Here is a 22,843-nt window from a genome sequence, read left to right as displayed (position 1 = left end):
TTATGGGGTATTCGGCCCTTATATAGTCCTTAAGTGGGTTCCCTATCGATAGGAGAAAATAACAGAGGCCACCAGAGTATATTGAGAAGCAAAGCAGCTAGTAAGTGTTATGTACTGAAGTTTTCACCCTGGGCCAGCAGGGGGATACTGTAGATAGTTCAGCTCCACATATGCAAATAAGGGATTGAAAGTGGCATTCAGTGATTGGATAGTTACAGAAAATGGTTACTGTTGCATTCTAGTATTGCTCTATATAAGCAGGCTGGCTGAACCCTTCAGTTCATTTCTGTTCTGGCCTGTGAATAAACAAGAGCTGTTTGAAGAATCGCTGTGTCGTCTGATATGTTCACCCACAACTTAACAGTAAGCCTGGTCTTTATTCAAAGAACTGTTACAACAGGGTCCCCACTCACCACACGGAGGAGGGAGAACAATCCTGAACAATGGTGCTACAGTGGTACCTTGGTTCTCAAATATAATCCATCCCGGAAGTCCGTTCCAAAACCAAAGTGTTCCAAAACCAAGGCGCGGTTTCCCGTAGAAAGCAACTCAAAATGGATTAATCTGTTCCAGACTTTTAAAAAGCAACCCTTAAAACAGCAATTTAACATGGATTTTTACTATCTAACGAGCCCATTGATCCATAAAATGAAAGCAATAAACAATGTATTGCAGTCACACACAATCAATCAATAAGTAGCTGAACTGGGTTCCACACAGTCACAAAAAAGGAGCCGCAAAAACAAAAATGCAAAATAAATAGCAAAAACAGACAGACCTCAGCGTAACTCTGCAAACGGAAGCGTGGCACTCAAAACAGAAGCGTAACCTCAAAACAGCACATTCGACTTCCAAAAAAAGTTCGCAAACTGGACTACTTACTTCTGGGTTTGCAGTGTTTGGGTTCCAAGTCGTTTGAGTACCAAGGCATCTGAGAACCAAGGTGCCACTGTAATTTTGATTCTGATAATTGTGTCTGAATCTTACCAGTTAACATTCTTCATAAGTATAATGATGTAGAGGCTTGCAGTACTTTATTTGTTTTCTGGCTGCACTATTCATTTTATAAACGATCCTCTATTGTCAAGTTAATGTTTACGATTATTAAGAGTGAGAGATTGACTCGAAGTTCTTCCTCCCTTTGCCTGCGGCGCGACTTCGGCACCGAGGGTGCATCTATGCAATAATGAATGATACCTGCGCCCTCATCTTTCTTAGACAGGGAACCGGCTATCTATATAACTGAAGTTAAAATGTGTTCTGGCTTGTATTCTCAACTTTTGCAAAACTGTCGCACCAGGCCTGGGTTAATTTGTATTGGCAGATAAAAGGTTTTTAGAGCACAAAGACAGATGTTGCAAATCTGGGGTTGTTTTCTTCTAAGCATCTTTTTTAAAAATGGAAGAGCAAAAATCCTTTGTGTTCATCTTGTATCAGGAAGCTATTGAAATATACTCGGAGTTGAAAGTGGATTTCATGCTTTTTGTTCAGCTCATAGTGGTGAGGAGGAATGGAAGTTCCCCCAGAATGTCTGCCTTATATACATTATTTACACAATGGGCCCCACGTGATTGGCTAATTCCGGGATTCTCCTGTAGGCCAATCAGGTTGCGGATTCACTTCCACCTAGAGCTGGATTGGGTGGCTCCTTTGGACCAATCAGACTGCTGCATTCTGGATCCTATTGTTCTAGGCCCAATCAGACTGCTGCATTTTGGATCCTATTCAACTCAGTACATAACAGCTATAGATTTTGGAGCTTTAAAAAAGTAAACTGGGTGGGGAAGAACCAGCTTGCTTGTATCAGCAGGCCTAAAGCCTGTGGAAGTCAGCTGAAGGGCTATTTCCATACTTAGAGAAGCATTGCCATCCTGCAACCAAATTGTGGTCTTATGCTGTTCTGAAGCGCATTTTATTATGAGGGGTGTATGGTTTTTTTTATACCCACAGCATGCGTCCATATGCAGAATAGACACTTAAGGAGGAGCTACTTCCAGTGCTGGTTATAAAAATAATGAGAAGCTGGATTTTATTTGTGTAAATATTTGGTTCCTTTCAAGCTAATAATAATAATAATAATAATAATAATATAGTAATTTATTATTTATATCTCGCCCATCTGGCTGGGTTTCCCCAGCCACTCTGGGCGGCTTCCAGCAAAACACTAAAATAATAACCTATTAAGCATTAAAAGCTTCACTAAACAGGGCTGCCTTCAGATGTCTTCTAAAGGTTGGGTATTTGTTGTTCTCTTTGACATCTGGTGGGAGGGTGTTCCACAGGGCGCCACTACCGAGAAGGCCCTCTGCCTGGTTTCCTGTAACTTGGCTTCTTTCAGCGAGGGAACCGCCAGAAGGGGAGCTAATGTTCAACTCTGACGGTTTTGAGATGCTGATATTTGCAGACCCTCCAAGTGTCCCTATTTTCCAGGGATGTCCCTGATTTAGAGAAGCCTTCCCGGTTTCTGATTTGATCCCAGACTGTCCAACTTTCCCTTAGGATGTCCCTGTTTTCTTTGGAGAAATGTTGGAGGGTAGGGAATTAAGCAACCCCTGAGCCGTCTGAAGGCAATCCTGTATAGGGAAGTTTCTTAAAAAAGTTTTATGTATGTTGGAAGCTGCCCAGAGTGGCTGGGGCAACCCGGTAAGATATGTGGGGTATAAATAGGAAATTTTTCTTATAACGCATCCATATATCCAAGAAGAGAGTTGCATGCAATAAAATGCAGTATGACAAAATTGGTGGAGGATTTTGATGGCGCAGGAGACCTTCAGTGGTCAAGCTGCAGGAACACAAGGTTGTGGAACATAGCTGTCAAGCGTCCCTTATTTGGCGGGAAACTCCTTTATCCCAGCGCTGTGTCCTGCTGCTGTCCCTTAATGATGTCCCTTAAATTTCCCGGGTTTCAAAGGAAGCAGCTCCTCTCCCTCCCTCCCTGCCAGCCAGGGAGGAGGGAGGCTCCATCTGTGTTGCTTGGCTGCATTGCTCACCCAATAAGGAGTCTAAGAACGACTGGGGGATGGAGCTTGCATGCCTTGTGCCGATCAAATCGGTCACGTTGCCTGGGGACTTGCCTTTGCTCAGCGCTTCCCAGCGGAGAGGTGACGGTGGTTTTCCTTTTTTTTAAAAAAAGATATTTATTAGAAGTTTAATAGTTACAGAAAAAGAAAAAAGAAACAATAAAAAGTTAAACAAAACAAAACAATACCTTACAATACATCAAAAACAAAAACAAAAACAAAAACAAAAAACAATACAGCAAAACAACAAGAAAAACAAAAACATTTAAAAACACATCCAATATTTCTGTATCTTTACCTTTCATTTACTTGTTTCACCGACCTCCTCACACCTCCCTTTTTTGTATTCTAGTTCAATTAGCTATTTCAGCAAATCCTTTCCATCTTTCTCAAAAAATTTTCTATAATTTATCTTAACACAATCTAACCTTAAATTTTTCACTTTGGCCCATTAACAATCTGTTTTTACTTAATTCTTTATAACATTTCTGATAAAGCCATATAACTTCATTCCAGTATCCTTCTAACATTCATTAATTTTGCAATATTTCTGTAAATATACATTGAATTTTTTCCAATCTTCTTCCACCGACTCTTCTTCCTGGTCTCGGATTCTGCCAGTCATTTCCGCCAATTCCATGTAGTCCATCAGCTTCATCTGCCATTCTTCCTGGGTGGGTAGATCTTGTGTCTTCCACTGCTTTGCGATAAGTATTCTTGCTGCTGTTGTAGCATACATAAAGAAAGTTCTATCCTTCTTTGGCACCAATTGGCCGACCATGCCCAGGAGAAAGGCCTCTGGTTTCTTCAGAAAGGTATATTTAAATACCTTTTTCATTTCATTATAAATCATCTCCCAGAAGTTCTTAATCCTTGGGCATGTCCACCAAAGGTGAAAGAATGTACCTTCAGTCTCATTACATTTCCAACATTTATTCTCGGGCAAATGGTAGATTTTTGCAAGCTTGACTGGTGTTATGTACCACCTGTAAATCATTTTCATTAGATTCTCTTTTAAGACATTACATGCTGTAAACTTCATACCTGTGGTCCATAACTGTTCCCAGTCAGCCATCATAATGTTATGTCCAACATCTTGTGCCCATTTAATCATAGCAGATTTCACCGTTTCATCCTGAGTATTCCATTTCAACAGCAAGTTATACATTCTTGACAGGTTCTTAACTTTGGGGTCTAACAATTCTGTTTCCAATTTTGATTTTTCCACCTGGAAGCCTAGTTTTTTTATCCAAATTATATGCCTCCATTATTTGATAATGGTGACGGTGGTTTTCCTTGCTGCATCCCCTTTGCCGGGTTGCTGCGCTGTGGGAACCACCGCTTGAGGCTTCGTTTGGCTGCTGGCTGGGCTTTCTGTCTTTGGCTCAGAGGGGCTCAGAAGTTGAACATACCTGTGCTCTGAAAATCCTTTATTTTGGCTGATGATCCCTTATTTTCGAGGCTGCTGGTCCTTTATTTTCAAATCTGTAAGTTGACAGCTATGTTGTGGAAGAGAGTATGTTCTTCCAAGTCAAGAACTTAACATCTGTGTTGAGAAACAAATGGGCTGGATAGTGAGATGTTGCTTGCAATAGAATCCCAAATTAGAAGTTACAATGGCTTCTAAATGTCAGTGGCTGCGGGGACTGGAGCTGAAGCCTAGATGTCGCCACAATTTAGCTTCCAGACTTGGCAACCCCCCTTAATTACCATAGTTTTCCTCATGACAGCCTCTGAGGCAAGGAGAGTTGCTTATGTGAAGCTAACCCGGTAATATTTTGCTTTAACCATTTCCTTTCCGCAGGAAGCCACTCTATGGATTGTTTCAGTATAATCAGAATATGATTGGGCTGGAATCGTTACCCGATCCCTCAGATACCTGGGAAATTATTGAGACCATTGGAAAGGGAACGTATGGGAAAGTCTATAAAGTTACTCATAAGAAGGATGGCAGTTTGGCAGCAGTGAAGATTCTGGATCCTATCAGTGTAAGTAAAGAGGAAAGTTAACAATTTGATTTCCCTTTCCCCCTCCAAACAGATCCAAGACCCCCTGCACAAACAGATGTGATACCCATACTCAGTAATTAAAGAAAATACAAGCATTTGGGGGTAATTGTTCAGGTGTACGAAAATCACATTATGACAGAAAGTAAGGGAGGTAGTACGGGGACGCAGGTGGCACTGTGGGTTAAACCACAGAGCCTAGGACTTGCTGATCAGAAGGTCGATGGTTCAAATCCCCGCGATGGGGTGAGCTCCCGTTGCTCAGTCCCTGCTCCTGCCAACCTAGCAGTTCGAAAGCACGTCAAAGTGCAAGTAGATAAATAGGTACCACTCCGGCGGGAAGGTAAATGGCGTTTCCGTGTGCTGCTCTGGTTCACCAGAAGCAGCTTAGTCATGCTGGCCACAAGACCTGGAAGCTGTATGCCGGCTCCCTCGGCCAATAAAGCGAGATGAGCGCCGCAACCCCAGAGTCAGCCACGACTGGACCTAATGGTCAGGGGTCCCTTTACCCTTTTTAAGGGAGGTAGCTGTTCCAACATTGCATTTAACCCCAACTGAACTCAGGTGCTTTTGTTTGTGTGCAAAGGTTGGACTTCTGTCCGTGCTGGGATCTCACACTTTGGTTCTGAAAACTAAACTGGGTTCACAAATCGCATGTGCCTCTGCAATTGCAAGGCTTAAGAAGTCAACTCTGAAGATAGGTGGACTTCTCAGGTTTCAACATATTGCAGCAAAAGACCCAAAATCTTTCTCAATACGCCACAAGTGTCTAGGTTTGGTACCGTTTGTGTGTGGGACATGCATAGGTAATGTTACTTTTTTTAAAAAAAAGGAGATGCACAGGTAATTTATTTATTTTTTAATGAAAAATAGTTATCTGAGGAAAATTAGAGTCAAGTGAAATGATTTGTAAATGAAACCTAAATGGTTTGAGGAAAAGTAGAGTTTATGGGAATAAGGTGAAGAAAAAAATAGGAGGTATAAGACTCCTGGACGGTTAAGTCCAGTTAAATTTGACTATGGGGTGCGGCACTCATCTTCGCTTTCAGGCCGAGGGAGCTGGCGTTTGTCCACAGACAGCTTTCCAGGTCATGTGGCCAGCATCACTAAACCGATTCTGGCACAATGGAACACGATAACGGAAGCCAGAGCGCACAGAAATGCTGCTTACCTTCCCGCCACAGTGGTACCTATTTATCTACTTGCACTGTTGTGCTTTTGAACTGCTGGGTTGGCAGGAGCCGGGACAGAGAAATGGGAGCTCACCCCATCGCGAGGATTCGAACCACCGACCTTCTGATTGGCAAGCCCAGGAGGCTCAGTGGTTTAGACCACAGCACCACCCGCGTGGCAGAGTTTATGGGAATAAGAGCCCAATCTGAAACATCAGAAGAAAGTTTCATTGCATTCCATGAAATTTATTACCTAACAGGTCTTCTTAAGTATGTAGGCAGGTAGAGCAGTTGTATTTTACCTTAACAGGTGAGTGAGGAGATTTGCTGGCAATGCAACCATTACACCCTGCTATGAGCAGACCAAGAGGTAGGGGCGTCTTTTCCTTTTACCTTCCCATTGACTGCAGCAGGAGGTTATTAACCACGGGTCCCTTCCTGGTGTGTGTTGGCATCTCTGTCTCTGCGCCCATTGCCCCCGACACACAGCCTCCCCCTTACTCTGCTAGCACAATATCCCTGGAAGATGAGCTATCACTGGAACAAGCTTCCCATTGGAGGGCTAGGGGATTTCCATTGGCCTAAGAATTGCCCCAGTGACATACTCCCCATATCTACTAGTAGAGCTTCCCAAGGCCCCTCAGCAGACCTCTCCTGGTATGTCCCACGGAGGACCTTACGGTCTTAAAAACATCTTGGAGATCCCGGGCCACAGGGAGGTTAGGCTGGCCTCAACCAGAGCCAGGGCTTTTTGGGCTGTGGCCCCGACTTGGTGGAACACTCTGTCACAAGAGACTAGGGCCCTGCAGGACTTGACATCTTTCCGCAGAGCCTGCAAGACGGAGCTGTTCTGCCAGGCCTTTGGCCAAGGCACAGTCTGACCCCCTCTCTCCTTCTGTAATCTTCATAGAACTCTAGCCCAATGGTTGCCATTAATTTGATTCTGAACTGATTTTAGAATGTATTTCAATTAATTGATTGTGATTTTATGTAAACTGTGCTATTTTTACTGTTGTTAGCCACTCTGAGCCCGGCCTTGGCTGGGGAGGGCAGGATATAAATAAAATATTATTATTATTATTATTATTATTATTATTATTATTATTATCCCTTTAATATTTCTAATGCTGCCCGGAAGCCATGTTTATGTGACTGCTATTCAGTCTCTAGATGTGTTATGTCATGTAACCCATGCCCAAAAAGCTGTTATATTTGTAAAGTGCCCGTCTCTGTGTGCCTCCAATTTAGGATGTGGATGAAGAAATTGAAGCAGAATACAACATCTTGCAATTCCTTCCAAATCACCCCAATGTTGTTAAATTCTATGGAATGTTTTACAAAGCGGATCAATATGTGGGCGGACAGCTGTGGCTTGTTCTTGAGGTAAGATATTTTGTGAGACTAAATCTTAATTAAAAGAGATTTTTTTACGAGCTAACTGCTTCTTCCAAAAATGTAGAAGCAGAAATACTGGCCGTCCATTCTTCTCTGAAGAATTCTATCTCTTTCTGCTCGTGGTTATTAATCGGAGGGTTCCTTTGGGAAGGAAATACAGTGCCAGATGTCCCCTCTACTTAGCGTTTACACTGTACATTTACAAATGCATATTTGCTTCTGCATATGCCTGAACTGACGTGGGCCACTTCAGAGAGAATCTGGCTTCATCCAAATTTAGGTGGGTGGCAAGTTGATCTGATCCATACACATTTGGGCTGTTCCCAAAGACTTGGGACTGATTTGGAGGCGCGAGGGAATCAGTCAGCATATTTGTGAAAATATATGCTTCTCTCTCAACCTCTCCAAATGAAGAAAACCCCTGTGAGGGAGAAGTGAGAGAGGAAGGGGTACAGTTTTGTGACGGGCAAATATAGCTTTTAACCACAGGGAATCATTCTGCAAAGACTCTCCGATCCCAGTACTTTGGGGAGGGGCACTGAAGGAATATATTCAAGCAAAGCAACCTCTATTGTGTACTCCATTTTCACACATGTCAAGGAAGTTTCTTTTACTTAGATGGCAGCAATAATGTCCTCTGGCTGCGTGCCCCTGGAGTGCAGATCCAGTAGGGTCCCCCCCCCAAAAAAACCCCCACCCCAACACCTACTGTTTTAGTAGCTTTGAACACAACGAAGGACTCCCTTATGCCTTTCATACTGGTTGTAACGCTGATCTGAAATGGTCGAGAAGCACGTTCTCCACTGAAAATTCAAAACAAAACTTCATTGTGCAATTTCTAATGCCCAGGTTTTGGAAGCTACTATTTGTCTCATGTGTGGGCTATGAAGTTATAGGGTGAGAATTTGAAGGAGGACACAGTTTGAAGGACGCCACTGAACCACGGCAACTGCCTTTCCTAAACTCTAAGCTCATTCCATTCTAAGCTTATTAGCTTTCCTAAGCTCATTCCATTCTTTCAATTGATCCGACCGGCAGTTAAATCATACAGCATCATGTTTCTTGGGATGTCATCCTCTCAAGACATACTGGGTGTTGGTTCCTGATCAGATTGTAGCCTTATAGGGAAGAAGCATGCAAAAGGTTTGGGTGGCGAGAGTCATTGAAAGGAGTACCACCCGTGGGTACCACCCGTGGGAGTACCACCCATGGGTGCCATCTACAGTGTTCTCCAGACCCCTCTCATTTTGCTTTGCAATAAGAGTCAACCAAAGCTATACTGCAGACTCGGGGTAGCTGAAAAATCCATTTTGGGGTGGAGGCAGCTTCCAAGAGGGAAGCTCTCAGTGTGCCAAACCATAATCAGTGAAGATGTTTTCCTAGTTTCCTTTATAGGGCCCAGACAGCATTGGAAAAATAGGGCTGAGATGAGAGGGTTTGGTTGCTGCTTTCTCCTAGCTGAAATGGCCACTCCAAGCTCCAATTTGACCTGAGTATGATTTTGTTCACGAGACAGGTAGTAGCTTTGAAGAGTGATTTAGATCACGAGTGGACAGGTTCAGACTTTCCAAGTGTCTCTCTTTTCCAGGGACGTCCCTGATTTAGAGAAGCCATCCTGGTTTCTGATTTGATCCCGGAATGTCCCACTTTTCCTGTTTTCATCGGAGAAATGTTGGCGGGTATGCAGACTTCAGGCCTGTCGGATCTACTTTGTGGGTTGTTGTTGTTTTCCTGGAACCCACAAATCTTCTGAACAGAGCCACGTGGCAAAAGAATTTATGAACAGGGGGCTTTGGATCATGTTTGGGGATTAGGGATTTGATTTCTTTTCAGTACCAGAATTGAACAGCTCAGAAAATTTTCATGCAGATGCCCACTCTTGCATAAGTGTCCTTCATTTCTGCAGCCCAATTCGAGTGGGGAAAGTTGATTTGCTGTTATTGTTAAACAACTGGGATTCAGGAACCATTTCCTATCTATTACAAATCAACCAGAGATCTGCCAGGAGATCCCTGAGCTACCACTTGCCCACCCCCGATTTCAATCAGGAAAGCAGAAAGGGTCAAAACATCCCCTCCTCCAGGGACTGATTTCCTGACTGTATTGCTGCTTTGCTTATTCTTCTTTTCTAATATTTTATTAAGGATTTTCTTGTTTTACAGAAGTAAGTGTAATGCCTCGTATTTTTTTCCCCATGTAACATTTTCACAAATCCATTTCATTTGTTGAGGCATTAGGGGGAGAAGGGGGAAAAAAAGAAAGGAAAAAGAAAGGGGGAGTGGGGGGAGGGAAGATGGGTGAGGGTGGGGTCGGGTGGCGATGTTTCTATTATGCTTAATGTATGTAGAGTTTGGTGTCAGTGTTACTTGTGTTCCTTTGGTGGTGAGAGAGGTTGGGGTTGGCCTAGGGTGTGATTGGCTGTGGTGATCTTTGTTTTCGTGTGTGAGTGGGGTGGGTGGGTGTTTTGGATCAGGTTAGCCATATTGATTTGTATGCTGTTGGTGGATTATTGTCATTGTCTTGTTGGGCTGTGTATGTGATAAAGGGGAGCCATACCGGGGTGAAGGCGTCTTCTTGTAGTGGTTAAGAGCGGTAGTCACGTAATCTGGGTAACCGGGTTCGCGTCTCCGCTCCTCCACCTGCAGCTGCTGGGTGACCTTGGGCCAGTCACACTTCTGTGAAGTCTCTCAGCCTCACTCACCTCACAGAGTGTTTGTTGTGGGGGAGGAAGGGAAAGGAGATTGTTAGCCGCTTTGAGACTCCTGAAGCGGAGTGAAAGGCGGGATATCAAATCCAAACTCTTCTTCTTCTTCTTCTGTTTGTCCCCGTGTCAGTTTCAGTTTATTAGTTAATTTTTCTAGTAGGGCTGTTTCCCATACTATTTGGTACCATTGGTCATTGATAAAATTCCAAACCCTGCAGGAGCCCGTTGGTGCATCTACTGAATCACATCCACTTTGCCCTTCAGAATAATTCACTCGTGGTTTCACCCCCTCTGGATTGCAGTCATCAAACTGCAGGCGGGGAGAAAGTTAGCAAAATGTTAGCATTATTGACCCAACTGAAATTCCCTGCACTTCAGGATTTGCATACCAATTTTGTCTCTGTTGTGCTGCAATTGCTATTTATAACACTTGAATTCAATGAAAGGAACGCCATACAAAAGGGCTCGAATGCTTTTGTTACTGTTTCTTTGATGAAATCATATATTCTTTGTGTTGTGGCTAACTTCTGGGGGTGAAAATGTAATTAAAAGTTCTTATTTCCCCTCGGGGCATCTTCGTTCTGCCAGGCTTATACTCTGTGAGCAATACCTTTCTCACTCAGAGCTCCTTTGAACACTTGGACCTGTCATGACTAAAGTGTTATTATTACCTCAACGTGAGGGGAGGAAAAATGAACTCCTGCAGCCCTGTTCACTTATTTACAAAAGCAAGCAACCCCCCCCACCAACCCCTCGCCTCCCCTTGGCCTCATGTACCAACTTTCTCAACCTCCCTCAACATGGCTACATCCAGATCTTTCGGATTTCAGGTCTCATGATCCCAAGTCACTGCAAACCCTCCAAGTGTCCCTATTTTCCAGGGATGTCCCTGATTTAGAGAAGTCATCCCAGTTTCTGATTTGATCCCATTTTCCTTAGGATGTCCCTATTTTCACTAGAGAAATGTTGTGGGGTATGGAGTTATCCAACCCTCAAGCTGTCTGAAGGCAATTCTGCATAGGGAGGTTTGTTCAATGTTTTATTGTGTTCTTATAGATGTTGGAAGCTGCCCAGAGTGGCTGGGGCAACCCAGTAAGAAGTGTGGGGTATAAATAGGAAAAATCATCATTCTAGAATGGGACCTCCTTGTTTTCAATGGAGAAATGTTGGAGGGTATGTCATTGGCCATGCTGGTCGGTGCTGATGGGTCTCCAGCTGTTATTGGACTACATCTCCCATCATTCCCAGATACCAGTGTGATGGCTTGTGAATGCTCTTCGCAAGAAGCACCTCCGCTCACTCAGAGATACATACCGTATTTTTTGCACCATAACACTCACTTTTTTCCTCCTAGAAAGTAAGGGGAAATGTCTGTGCGTGTTATGGAGCGAATGCCTGCGGGTGGCAGGGGGATATGCTGCAGTCGTGAGCAGAGGATCCATGGTTCCCCTTCCTTCCCTCCTCCGTGGTTACAAAGCATGGATCCCACATGGATCCTCAGGATTTTTGCATTGGGCTACTCCCAACTCATTGTCAGATCACATGTCTGTGGCCACAGCATGAACCACAAAAATCATATATCCACTATTTCATTTAGAATATTTTTTTCTTGTTTTCCTCCTCTAAAAACTATGTGCGTGTTATGGTCTGGTGCGTGTTATAGAGCGAAAAATGTGGTATATACAGTCTTTATTTTACATATGTACAGGCAGCGCATTACAATCATGCATCTGAATCCTCCGGTTCAGATTCTGGGAGTGGCTTACACCGGCTTCTTCTCCAACAGAAAAAGCGGGGAAGTTTCACGTGATGCCTCTCCCCCCTCCCCCTCTTTAACTCTCTCCTTTCCCTGGCAGATGGAACAGGCATTGTTTCACTGTGCCAGAACTTCCTGTGCGGTGCTGAGGCTCTGGTTCAACACCTGAGAGCCGTCCGGCCTCCTGGCTTTCCCCTCTTTCCTCAGTCGCCACTTCCTGCCCACCTCCCTCTGCCTGTTCCTGCTCCTCCTCTCCATTCTCTGGCAGTACCATGACAACCAGGACCAGTGTTCAGGGATGGTGGGAACTGTAGTTCAAAAACAGCTGCCGTCCCAAGTTTGGGAAACCTTGATCTAGAGGGCCTTAGGTTGAGGAAGGCCACTTTGTACTGTGAGGCTACAAGCCTTTTTCTAACCCCAGTATGAGGCACCAAAACAGAAGCAAAGAAACATCCACAACTGTACCTCTCATGCCATACTATATGTTCCTAGGCCACTCAGGTTGAGAGCCAGTGTGGTGTAGTGGTTAAGAGCGGTAGACTCGTAATCTGGTGAACGGGGTTCGCTTCCCCGCTCCTCCACATGCAGCTGCTGGGTGACCTTGGGCCAGTCACACTTCTCTGAAGTCTCTCAGCCCCACTCACCTCACTGAGTGTTTGTTGTGGGGGAGGAAGGAAAAGGAGAATGTTAGCTGCTTTGAGACTCCTTCGGGTAGTGATAAAGCGGGATATCAAATCCAAACACCTTTTCTTCTTCTTGAGCTCACACCTCATATTAATACGGTTGTTATGGATCTAAACAGCAAACATACGGTGGTCAGAGCTGCTTCGAGGAGATATACTGGTCCGTCTAGAACTATGTGGTTTTATAGCTGAGATATTCTACTGGTGAATGCCATAGAAAAAAGACACCAGAGTGATAGCAAAATAGCTACTGGAGAGACATGAGTGATGAACTAATGATGTGGGCAAAAATCCATTTAGAAAGGTTTTAATTTTACTTTTTCTCTCGCCGTTTTAGTGTGTGGAAAACTATAGATGGGGGGAATGTTTGCAAGAAGCTGTGCTTTTCTGGATTCTGAATGTTTCATCTCGGTTGTTGGCAGAATGCGCCATCAAGCCCGAGTATAGAGATATGTCTGCCATCTATTTTATATTGCCTGCCAGCAGGAGTATTGATGGAGTGAAGGTTTGAAATGACTGTAATTTGTGGCCTCCCAGTTATCAAGTCCATCAATCTTGTCCCTTAAACACACACACACACACACACCCTCCTGGATTTTCCTTGACACAAAAAGCAGTTTTAGAAAAGATACGTTAGTATATAAGTATACCACTTCTGACACACACACACAATATTTTAAAAACAACAATACTCAATTCAGTTTAGGTAACTTTGGGCAAGGACCAAAGCTCAGTGGTAGAGAACGTGATGTGTTGTGTGGAGGAGGTCTCACGTTCGGTCCCCCACCTCTCCAAGTGTCACAGAAGCATGCCGGTCAGTAATCACAGAGTTCAAAGTTGGAGTTAACTCCTTATTAGCAAAAAAACCCCCACACCCATGATCTCCACAGACTTGGTTCAACGTCAGGCCTAATGAGCAGCTCATTCTTGGTGGTCTTATTCCATGAAAAGCAGTTGCCGAGACTGAAAGTCCTCATCTCCACACAGCTGTCCAATTCCCCTCCTCTCCAGGGCTTTCCCCCAAGCAACCGGAGGCTGCGCCCGTGTGCAGTCTGTCCATGCTCCACCCTTTTCATGCCTCTTCTGGTTCTGGGAGACCAAGAGGGAGGGAAACTTGTTGCAGTAGGAGGAAGAGACCCGACTCTTCTCTGCCTCTTGGCCTCCCTCTCTCCACTCACCTCCAGCTTCTGCCTCTGATTCTGACCTGCCACAGACTCTTCCCCGCTCACTAAACCCTGTTACACCTTCAGCTTCTGACACCTCGTACTCCCAGTCTTCTCTCTCTTCACCACTCCTCCCTGTTTTATTCAAGTCTTCTTCCCTTGGGGGTTCCCCAGCTGGTTCCTCCCACCATTCCTCTGTGTCCAACCCGTCCATGAAACCTGGAAAAGAAAGACAGGAAGACCCTCTGCTTGAGACCCTGGAGAGCTGCCTGTCAGAGTAGAGCAGGCATAGGCAAACTTGGCCCTCCATATGTTTTGGGACTACAACTCCCATGATCCCTAGCTAACAGGACCAGTGGTCAGGGATGATGGGAATTGTAGTTCCAAAACATCTGGAGGGCCGAGTTTGCCTATGCCTGAGCTAGAGGGACAAATAGTCTAACCTAGTATAATGCAGCTTCCAGTTCTCTTATGTTTTTAGATTCCTAATTTTTCCACCTATTTTGCCAGCCCTAAGGGCAAATCAGATCCTATGGGCCTTTTACATTAACAACAACAGTATCAAAGTTAGATGACTTCGAAATGTCACTTGAAGCAGGAACCTATCAATTATAAGCCATCCTAGTCCCTAACATGGATGTTGGAACCCAATGGTTTAAGGGAACCTTAGGGTCTCATTCTGATCCTCAATGCATTGACCCTTTAAAGTGAATGGAAGGAAGGCAATGAAGAAGGAATAGTTTGGTCAGCAGAGTGTGAGACTCTTAATCTCGAGGTCATAGGTTATAGCCCCACATTGGGCAAAAGATCCTTGCATTGCAGGGGTTTGGACTTGAAGTGTAGGTGGCTTCCCACGAGGCAAGACACAGTGATAACAGAACTAACAGAACTGGACAGCAGGGGCAAAGCAAGTGCTTTTATACGTTTCTGAAGGCCCGGGGTACTCCCGCTCTCAACGTGATTGGCTGTCTAAACTTCCAAGCTGCGAATCACGACTCGGGGTTTAAGGGCCAATGGCAGAGGCCCAAATCCTGAAATGTTCTGCGATTGGATATCATGTATTGAATCAGAACACAGGGGCTCAGAATCCTTAGTCCAGACTCAAGCAAAAACAGGCCATTGAATACATAACAACCCATGTGGTCCCTTCCAACTCTACAATTCTTTGATTTTGCAGTGGGATTTGCTTCCTCCTGAAATGAATGAAGAAGGCTTTATGTCTAGGGGAGCTGCATTTATCCATGGAGGCACTGTACTCATTAGTAACCTTGTGATGATGACGAAGCCTTTGACCCTTGAGATGTATATTTTAGGACCCACCCCACTCTCTTAATTTTAATGTTTTTAAACTGTTTTTAATACTGTGTTTTTAAAATGGCCACAACCCGCCCTGGGACCTCATGGTGAAGAGCAGGAAAGAAATTAAACCAGTAAATAACAGGTCACGAGCATCCTTGATTTCATCTATGTGAAGCAATTCTCTGTGCAGGCATTTGGGAAAGCTGCCACATGTTTCCCATTCCTGAGAATGGGAAGCCAATGAAGTTCACAGGCTTCTGGATTGTGGATTCTGTTTGGAAACGGAAGTGTTGTGGGAATCAAGAGGGCCTAGTTCCATGAGCTTACAGCCCAGCGTCGAATCTCTTGCGGCATTTTTTCATCTCCGCCGAGCTAAGCAGTTGGCTCCTTACAGTGGCGTAGCGTGGGTTGTCAGCACCTGGGGCAAGGCAAGTAATTTGCGCCCCCTAACCCAGTAGGGGCAGAGAGCTGCGAGTGCGAGCGCCCCCCCCAGATGTTGCGCCCGGTGCGGCCGGCCCCCCCTGTGCCCCCCACGCTACGCCACTGGCTCCTTACCTCTCTCGCCCTGACCTAGCCACTGTGATCCACGCGACAGTCACCTCCAGACTGGATTATTGTAACTTGCTCTACGTGGGGCTGCCCTTGAGACTGACCCAGAAACTCCAGCGGGTGCAGAATGCCGCAGCGAGACTCCTTACGGGGTCCTCGCTGCGAGATCACATTCACCCGGTGCTATACCAGCTGCACTGGCTCCCGGTGGAGTACAGGATCAGGTTTAAGGTGCTGGTTTTAACCTTTAAAGCCCTATACGGCCTAGGACCCTCGTACATACAGGACCACCTCTCCTGGCGTGTCCCACAGAGGAACTTACAATCTTCAAACAAAAGCATCTTGGAGGTCCCAGGCCACAGAGAAGTTAGGCTGGCCTCAACCAGAGCCAGGGCTTTTTCGGCTGTGGCTCCGATCTGGTGGAACGCTCTGCCAAAAGAGACTAGGACCCTGCGGGACTTGACATCTTTCCGCAGGGCCTGCAAGACAGAGCTGTTCCACCAGGCCTTTGGTCAGGGCACAGCCTGACTCCCTCCTTTGGCAATCTTCACAGAACTCTAGCCCAATGGTTGCCATCAATTTGATTTGAATTAATTTTATAATGAAATGATTTTAGAATGTTGTATTATTTTATTGTTGTTAGCCGCCCTGAGCCCGGCTTCAGCTGGGGAGGGCGGGATATAAATAAAATTATTATTATTATTATTATTATTATTATTATTATTATTATTATTAGATATTGTTACTTGATCCATGAAAGCAGAGATCTGCAAGCTAAACAGGCCTGTTGAGTGACTAACAGGGAGTCTTGCTCTGCTTCTCTTTCCCCTCTTCCGCCCCCTTTTTGCAGCTGTGCAACGGAGGTTCTGTCACAGACCTTGTCAAAGGCTTGCTGAAGTGTGGCCAGCAGTTGGATGAAGCTATAATCTCGTACATCTTATACGGCGCTCTCCTGGTAAGGATGTTCATTAAGCTTCTAATGACAGCAGAGGGTGCAATTTACCCAACTGATGACATTTTCTATTTATAAATGATGGCGTGGCTGACAGTAAAACGCGGATTTTGTTATAGCAGCAGCGGGGGGGGGCTGTTTGCAGGATGTGATGCATCTAACAGTGTGCATGCAGATTGTTTTGATTGCCCTCCCTAAAATTGGGGAAATTACATTTCAAAATGGGAGTTAGCATCTTCTCTCTCTCCCCTCCCCTCCTCCTCCTCCTCCTTCTTCTTCTTTTTTTTTTTTTTGGCACCAGGGTCTTCAGCACTTACACAAGAACCGGATCATTCACCGTGATGTCAAGGGGAACAACATTCTCCTGACGACAGAAGGAGGAGTCAAGCTTGTTGACTTTGGTAATGAACAGCTTCTTTCTTTAGACCAGGGTGTCTGGGTTTTTTGACTGCATGGGAAAGCAGAGAAGTCTCTTCACCTGAGTGTTCTTTCGGGATGGAATCTTGAAATGAGAAGGCACAAAATGCACGAACATAGCAATGCGAGGGAAGGGGTCGTAGCTCAGAGGCAGCAGAGCTCACGCTTTGCAGGCAAGAGTGCCCAGGTTCGATATCTGGAATCTCCCAGTAGGCCTCGTTTGAAATCCTGGAGCTGCCACCCAAGGGTCTGCTCACTATAAGTGAAATATACTCGGAGTCGAGAGTGGATTTCATGCTCTTTATTCAGCTGATAGTGGTGAGGAGGAATGGAAGTTCCCCCAGAATGTCTGCTTTATATACATTATTTATAAGTCTTGGAGGGAGTCATGGGAGGGAGAAGGCAGGGGAGAAGCTTGGAGAAGGCAGAAGCTGCTGTTTGAGGGAGGAACCAGCCAGATTGCTCCTGAGCTGATGGGAAGGGTAAATTGGGGGCGTTTTCCGGCTTTTTACATCTGGCAGAAAGATGGCAGAACTGCTTCCCCAAACATTTGTTGTTGTTTAGTCGTGTCCAACTCTTCGTGACCCCATGGACCAGAGCACGCCAGGCACTCCTGTCTTCCACTGCCTCCCGCAGTTTGGTCAACTCATGCTGGTAGCTTCGAGAACACTGTCCAACCATCTCATCCTCTGTCGTCCCCTTCTCCTTGTGCCCTCCATCTTTCCCAACATCAGGGTCTTTCCAGGGAGTCTTCTCTTCTCATGAGGTGGCCAAAGTATTGGAGCCTCAGCTTCAGGATCTGTCCTTCCAGTGAGCACTCAGGGCTGATTTCCTTCAGAATGGATGTGTTTGATCTTCTTGCAGTCCATGGGACTCTCAAGAGTCTCCTCCAGCACCATAATTCAAAAGCATCAATTCTTCGGCGATCAGCCTTCTTGATGGTCCAGCTCTCACTTCCATACATCACTACTGGGAAAACCGTAGCTTTAACTATACGAGGTGATGTCTCTGCTTTTTAAGATGCTGTCTATTACCTGCTCTGACGGAACCCCCAGAAATTACAAAACAGTTTGGAAGGAAGAGAGGGAAAAGTCTGGTCCTGATCTGATTGTACGCAAAGCACACCAGCTGTGGCTCCGTGTCCCTATCTTGCTCAACTACAGTGGTGCCCCGCAAGACGAATGCCTCGCAAGACGAAAAACTCGCTAGACGAAAGGGTTTTTTCGGTTTTTGCCTTGCTTCGCTAGACGAATTTCCCTATGGGCTTGCTTCGCAAGACGAAAACGTCTTGCGAGTTTGTTCGCTTTTTTCTTAAAGCCGCTTGAAGAGGCGCAGTTGCGACGGACCGTGCTTCGCAAGACGAAAAACATCGCAAGACGAAAAGACTCGCGGAACGAATTAATTTTGTCTTGCGAGGCACCACTGTAACTGTCAATAGTAACAACCAGGTTTTTTGTGTGGATCAGGACTCTCCCCAGTTACCTGATTTGGGCTATCTATATGTGGGCAGCCCTGGCAATCGAATCAGGCCAGGAACCTTCCATGCTTCTCCCTCATGCTGCTTGCTAGATCAGAGCATTTGTTCACAGAAATAATATTGGGGAGAGGCTCTTTTCCCCCAGTGCGGCAAAGGCAAAGAGGAAATCTCTAGATTTTAAATATTATCTTTTCCATATGAAAAGAAGGCACTGTTCTTTCTAAAACAGTTTTGACTAGCCTTAAGCATATTTATTCACTCCCGGCAGAAGCTGAAGTGGTCCTCTGGGTCCAAAAGCTAACAGATCCATTTAATTTGCAATTACAGCTGTGAGTGAAAATTGTGACTGAAAATTGGAAGCCTCCATAAAAGGATGAAAGAGAGACGGGAAGAAGTGGGTTTTGCAGTAGACTTCTGAATAAGCTTGCTGATTTCTTGAGGAGGATGCTAATTCAAGTAATAACGATAGCAATAATAAAAAGAGACGAGGCAGATGTGACTCACGCAGCCAAGTTTTATGTCTTCAAAAACGGGGTCAGCACATTGCGTCTTCCTCCCATCACCCCATACAGTGGTACCTCAGGTTAAATACTTAATTCGTTCCGGAGGTCCGTACTTAACCTGAAGCCACCAGAGCACAATTTCTGTTCTCATCCTGAAGCAAAGTTCTTAACCCGAGGTAATATTTCTGGGTTAGCGGAATCTGTAACCTGAAGCGTATGTAACCTGAAGCGTATGCAACCCGAGGTACCACTGTACTTGCAAGCGCCTAGCAGCAACTAACGCAATCAGTTTGCAATCGCCATCTTGGGACAGAGGCTATGCACACATTACTGGTTAGTCTGGCTCCAATGTGCTTCCACTGCTGGTGTTTGAAGCCAGGTACACATTGCACGGGTGGGACGCGGGTGGCGCTGGGGGTTAAACCACAGAGCCTAGGGCTTGCCAATCAGAAGGTCGGCAGTTCAAATCCCTGCAATGGGGTGAGCTCCCATTGCTCGGTCACAGCTCCTGCCAACCTAGCAGTTCAAAAGCACAACAGTGCATGTAGATAAATAGGTACCACTCCGGCAGGAAGATAAACAGCGTTTCCATGCACTGCTCTGGTTCGCCAGAAGCGGCTTAGTCATGCTGGCCACATGACCTGGAAGCTGTACGCCGGCTCCCTTGGCCAATAAAGCGAGAGGAGCCCTGCAACCCCAGAGTCGTCCGCGACTGGACCTAACAGTCAGGGGTCCCTTTACCTTTTTACACGTGACATCAGCAACATTCCATCTTTATCTTGTAGCTTCTTGAGAAATACTCCTATATGGTGCATTTGCCCTCAAGCCATTTTCTATTGAATTTGAAAATGGAGGCCACACTTAAGCAGAGGTATGTTCAATGCAGATGTTCATTGCACATGTGCAGAAGATAGCTTCATAGAATTTGATGGAGTTTGATGGGGTTTCAGGCAGGAGAAACAAATCAGGGAGCTGGCAATGGCGTGTTTCCCTCCTCTTCTCCCAACCCCTTCTATTTTTACTTCTAACATCTGGTGTAGCTTGCTCACGACTTCATGGCATTTTTGGTTGCTCCTATAAAGGTATTGCCCATCTGGGGATTTTGCAATAAACCTCCACAGTCACTGGCCCCCACCCCACCCCACCCAAATTCCTGTCCAGAGGGTTACAACAATAATATAAAGAAGTGAATAAACATGCATAATACTGAGTTGGGAGAGTTAACCAGTGAACACAGGGTTTCCCATACTGGAGTCTTCAGCTATCTTTGGATTACAAGTCCCATCATTCCTAGCTAGCAGGGCTGATGAGAACTGCAGTCCAAAACCAGCTGGAGACCCAAGTTTGGGAAACACTGAGCTAACTGAACAAGACAGAAAAGTAATTCACATCAGGTCAGTACCTCAGTTGGTTAGAGTGTGGTGATGATAATGCCAAGGTTGCAGGTTCAATTCCCTGTATGGGACAGCTGCACATTCCTGCATTGCAGGGAACTGGACTAGATGATCCTAAAGGTACCTTCCAACTCCAGAATGCTATGATTCTATGAAACCACAATCTATTTTTTTTATAGGGGGAAAAACCTTTCAATATGTAAATGTGGCTTCTCAAAAACAACCCTACTGGGCAGCAATCCCTAAGCAGAATAAACTGCTTTATATACATCCCATTTGGCTCTTCAGTAAGTGCTAATTCCCTGGTACTTCCAAAGTAGCTGAATTTATTTTAAAAGCAAAGGCTCTGTGATTGCTTTGTGCAAGGAATGTGAGAGCAGATGCCTGTTTATTGCAGGGAGGTACAGAAATTCGTTATTGATGAGTAGTTGAAACACACAGTTTTGAGGAGCCAATTGGGCAAACAACTAGCCTAAAGCAACAGCTTATTGAGTAGTCTCATTGGCATCTAAAGGGTAAGGGGTGGAAATCACATTTTATCCGATGCTGTCTTCCCGGGACAATAATTAGCACCAGCAGCTTGCTTGAGCTGCAGGAAATAACCCGTCAATGCCAAAAGAAAAGAGCACATCGGAGGGAGGAAGTAAAAAAAAGGGAACAATATTGGTTGAATAGCATTTTTCAATATTTTGCACATAAACACCATGTTGCACTCCCACAGTGGGATATAAAATCCAAAATAGAACAAGAATGGCAAACGATTGATGCTGTCAACCGTCTGTGCTTTAGTGAGAGAAGAGTTGGATGAGAGAGCCATAAGTTTAGGTGGCTTTTTGTCTGATCCTTTGACATACATTTCTGACATCTCAAAAAAAACACCTTGCAAAATATTTGATGGCACAAAATGTAATGTGTTTGCTAAGATGAAATCTACCTGCATTCCAAACCCATTTTGAAACTGGAGGAAACCTAAGCGCTGTCCATTTAGTCCACAGAATGACACAGGTACAATTTCAGATTTCAGTGTGTTTGCACTTATGCAGTGGCCAAAATTCTTACAAAGTACAGTCATACCTCAGGATAAATATGCTTCAGGTTGAGCGCTTTCGGGTTGCGCTCCACGGCGACCCGGAAGTAACGGAGCGCATTACTTCCGGGTTTCGCCACTCGCGCATGCGCAGATGGTAAAAATGAGGTCACATACATGCGCGGAAGAGGCGAAACGCAACACGCACAGACGCGCTGTTGCGTCTTATGTTCTGTTCAGGATGCGAACGGGGCTCCAGAACGGATCCCGTTTGCATCCCGAGGTACCACTGTATATCCAAATGTCTCTCCTGCTCTTTGATATATTCAAGATTGAATTGCAAAACAACAAAGCGTAGCAAAACGGAAGCATTTGTAGCCGTTCTATTTCATCTTTATACCTCAAGTATACAGTGGTACCTCAGGTTACATATGCTTCAGAACAGTTTCAGGTTAAGAACGGACCTCCAGTACTTAACCCGAGGTACCACTGTATACAGAATGATTATACGATTCAAAACAATTATGACTTTCACTGCATTCCTGTGGCCACTAAACGTAGTGTAAGGCCTGTTGAACTCAATGGAACTTACTTTTGAATAAACATGCTGTCAGGGAACTGACATCGGAGCAGAGGGGGAAGGCGGTGCTTCCAGACTCTGCAGAAGAGGGAACGAGTAAGGGTAGAGAGAGAACGTCATCTGGGGAAGGATGTCCAGGTGACACCAGGAAGAAGGGAGAGGGAGAAAGCATCTTGGAGGAGAGGCTCCGAGACTCTGGCAGTGAAGTCAGTGAGGAGGGTGGAGGAGCACCACTAGGCACGCCCACTCTGCGCAGAAGGGTTACGCGCAGAGAGGCGAGGCGAAGGTTGTCCGTCAAGGAGCTCTTATGCTGGAGGAAATTTAGGAGACGCCCACTCACGGATTCATCGAGCGACTGAGCAGCAGCAGCACCTAGGCTGCTCAGTCAGGGAAAGACACCACCACCCCTAAGCAGTTTGGAACAGCTAGAGGTTTACACACAAGCAACCCCAATTCCCGTGACACATGCAAAGGAATGTGCAGCAGGAAGAACCTGGTAGGTAGAAATACAGGTGCTCCTGATATTACGTCTGGTCTGCAACGGAGGTCAGAGAAAATGCTTCCCCCATACTCCCTAAATGACACCCTGAAAAGTGGTGAGGTTACCTTGTTGTTGTTGGCATTCATGGAGTGTGTCTCCAGAGGTGAAGTCAAATGGCTGTGTTAGGAGCAAGCCAGGGCAGTGTGTATGGAGATCTTGGGCTGTCCACATGACAGCCCCAGCTTGGTCTCCCTGATGTGGTCCG

At 45.4% G+C, this 22,843-nt stretch overlaps 1 protein-coding gene across 2 annotated transcripts in view; it reads left to right on the top strand.

Moving 5' to 3' along the window:
* The window catches only part of MYO3B (myosin IIIB), a 313,368-nt gene that overhangs the window by 38,687 nt on the left and 251,838 nt on the right, over window positions 1-22,843 (top strand). For both annotated transcript variants that reach the window (XM_082205523.1, XM_082205522.1), the window contains 4 exons: window positions 4,825-5,008; window positions 7,447-7,581; window positions 16,598-16,702; window positions 17,001-17,100. In XM_082205523.1, coding sequence (XP_082061649.1) covers window positions 4,862-5,008; window positions 7,447-7,581; window positions 16,598-16,702; window positions 17,001-17,100 — 487 coding nt within the window. In that variant the 5' untranslated portion in view covers window positions 4,825-4,861. The remainder of the gene's footprint in view (window positions 1-4,824; window positions 5,009-7,446; window positions 7,582-16,597; window positions 16,703-17,000; window positions 17,101-22,843) is intronic.

Source organism: Podarcis vaucheri (genome assembly GCF_965113315.1).
Source record: "Podarcis vaucheri genome assembly, chromosome: 1".
Classification (NCBI taxonomy): Eukaryota; Metazoa; Chordata; class Lepidosauria; order Squamata; family Lacertidae; genus Podarcis; species Podarcis vaucheri.
This window is presented reverse-complemented; position numbering and strand designations above follow the sequence as displayed.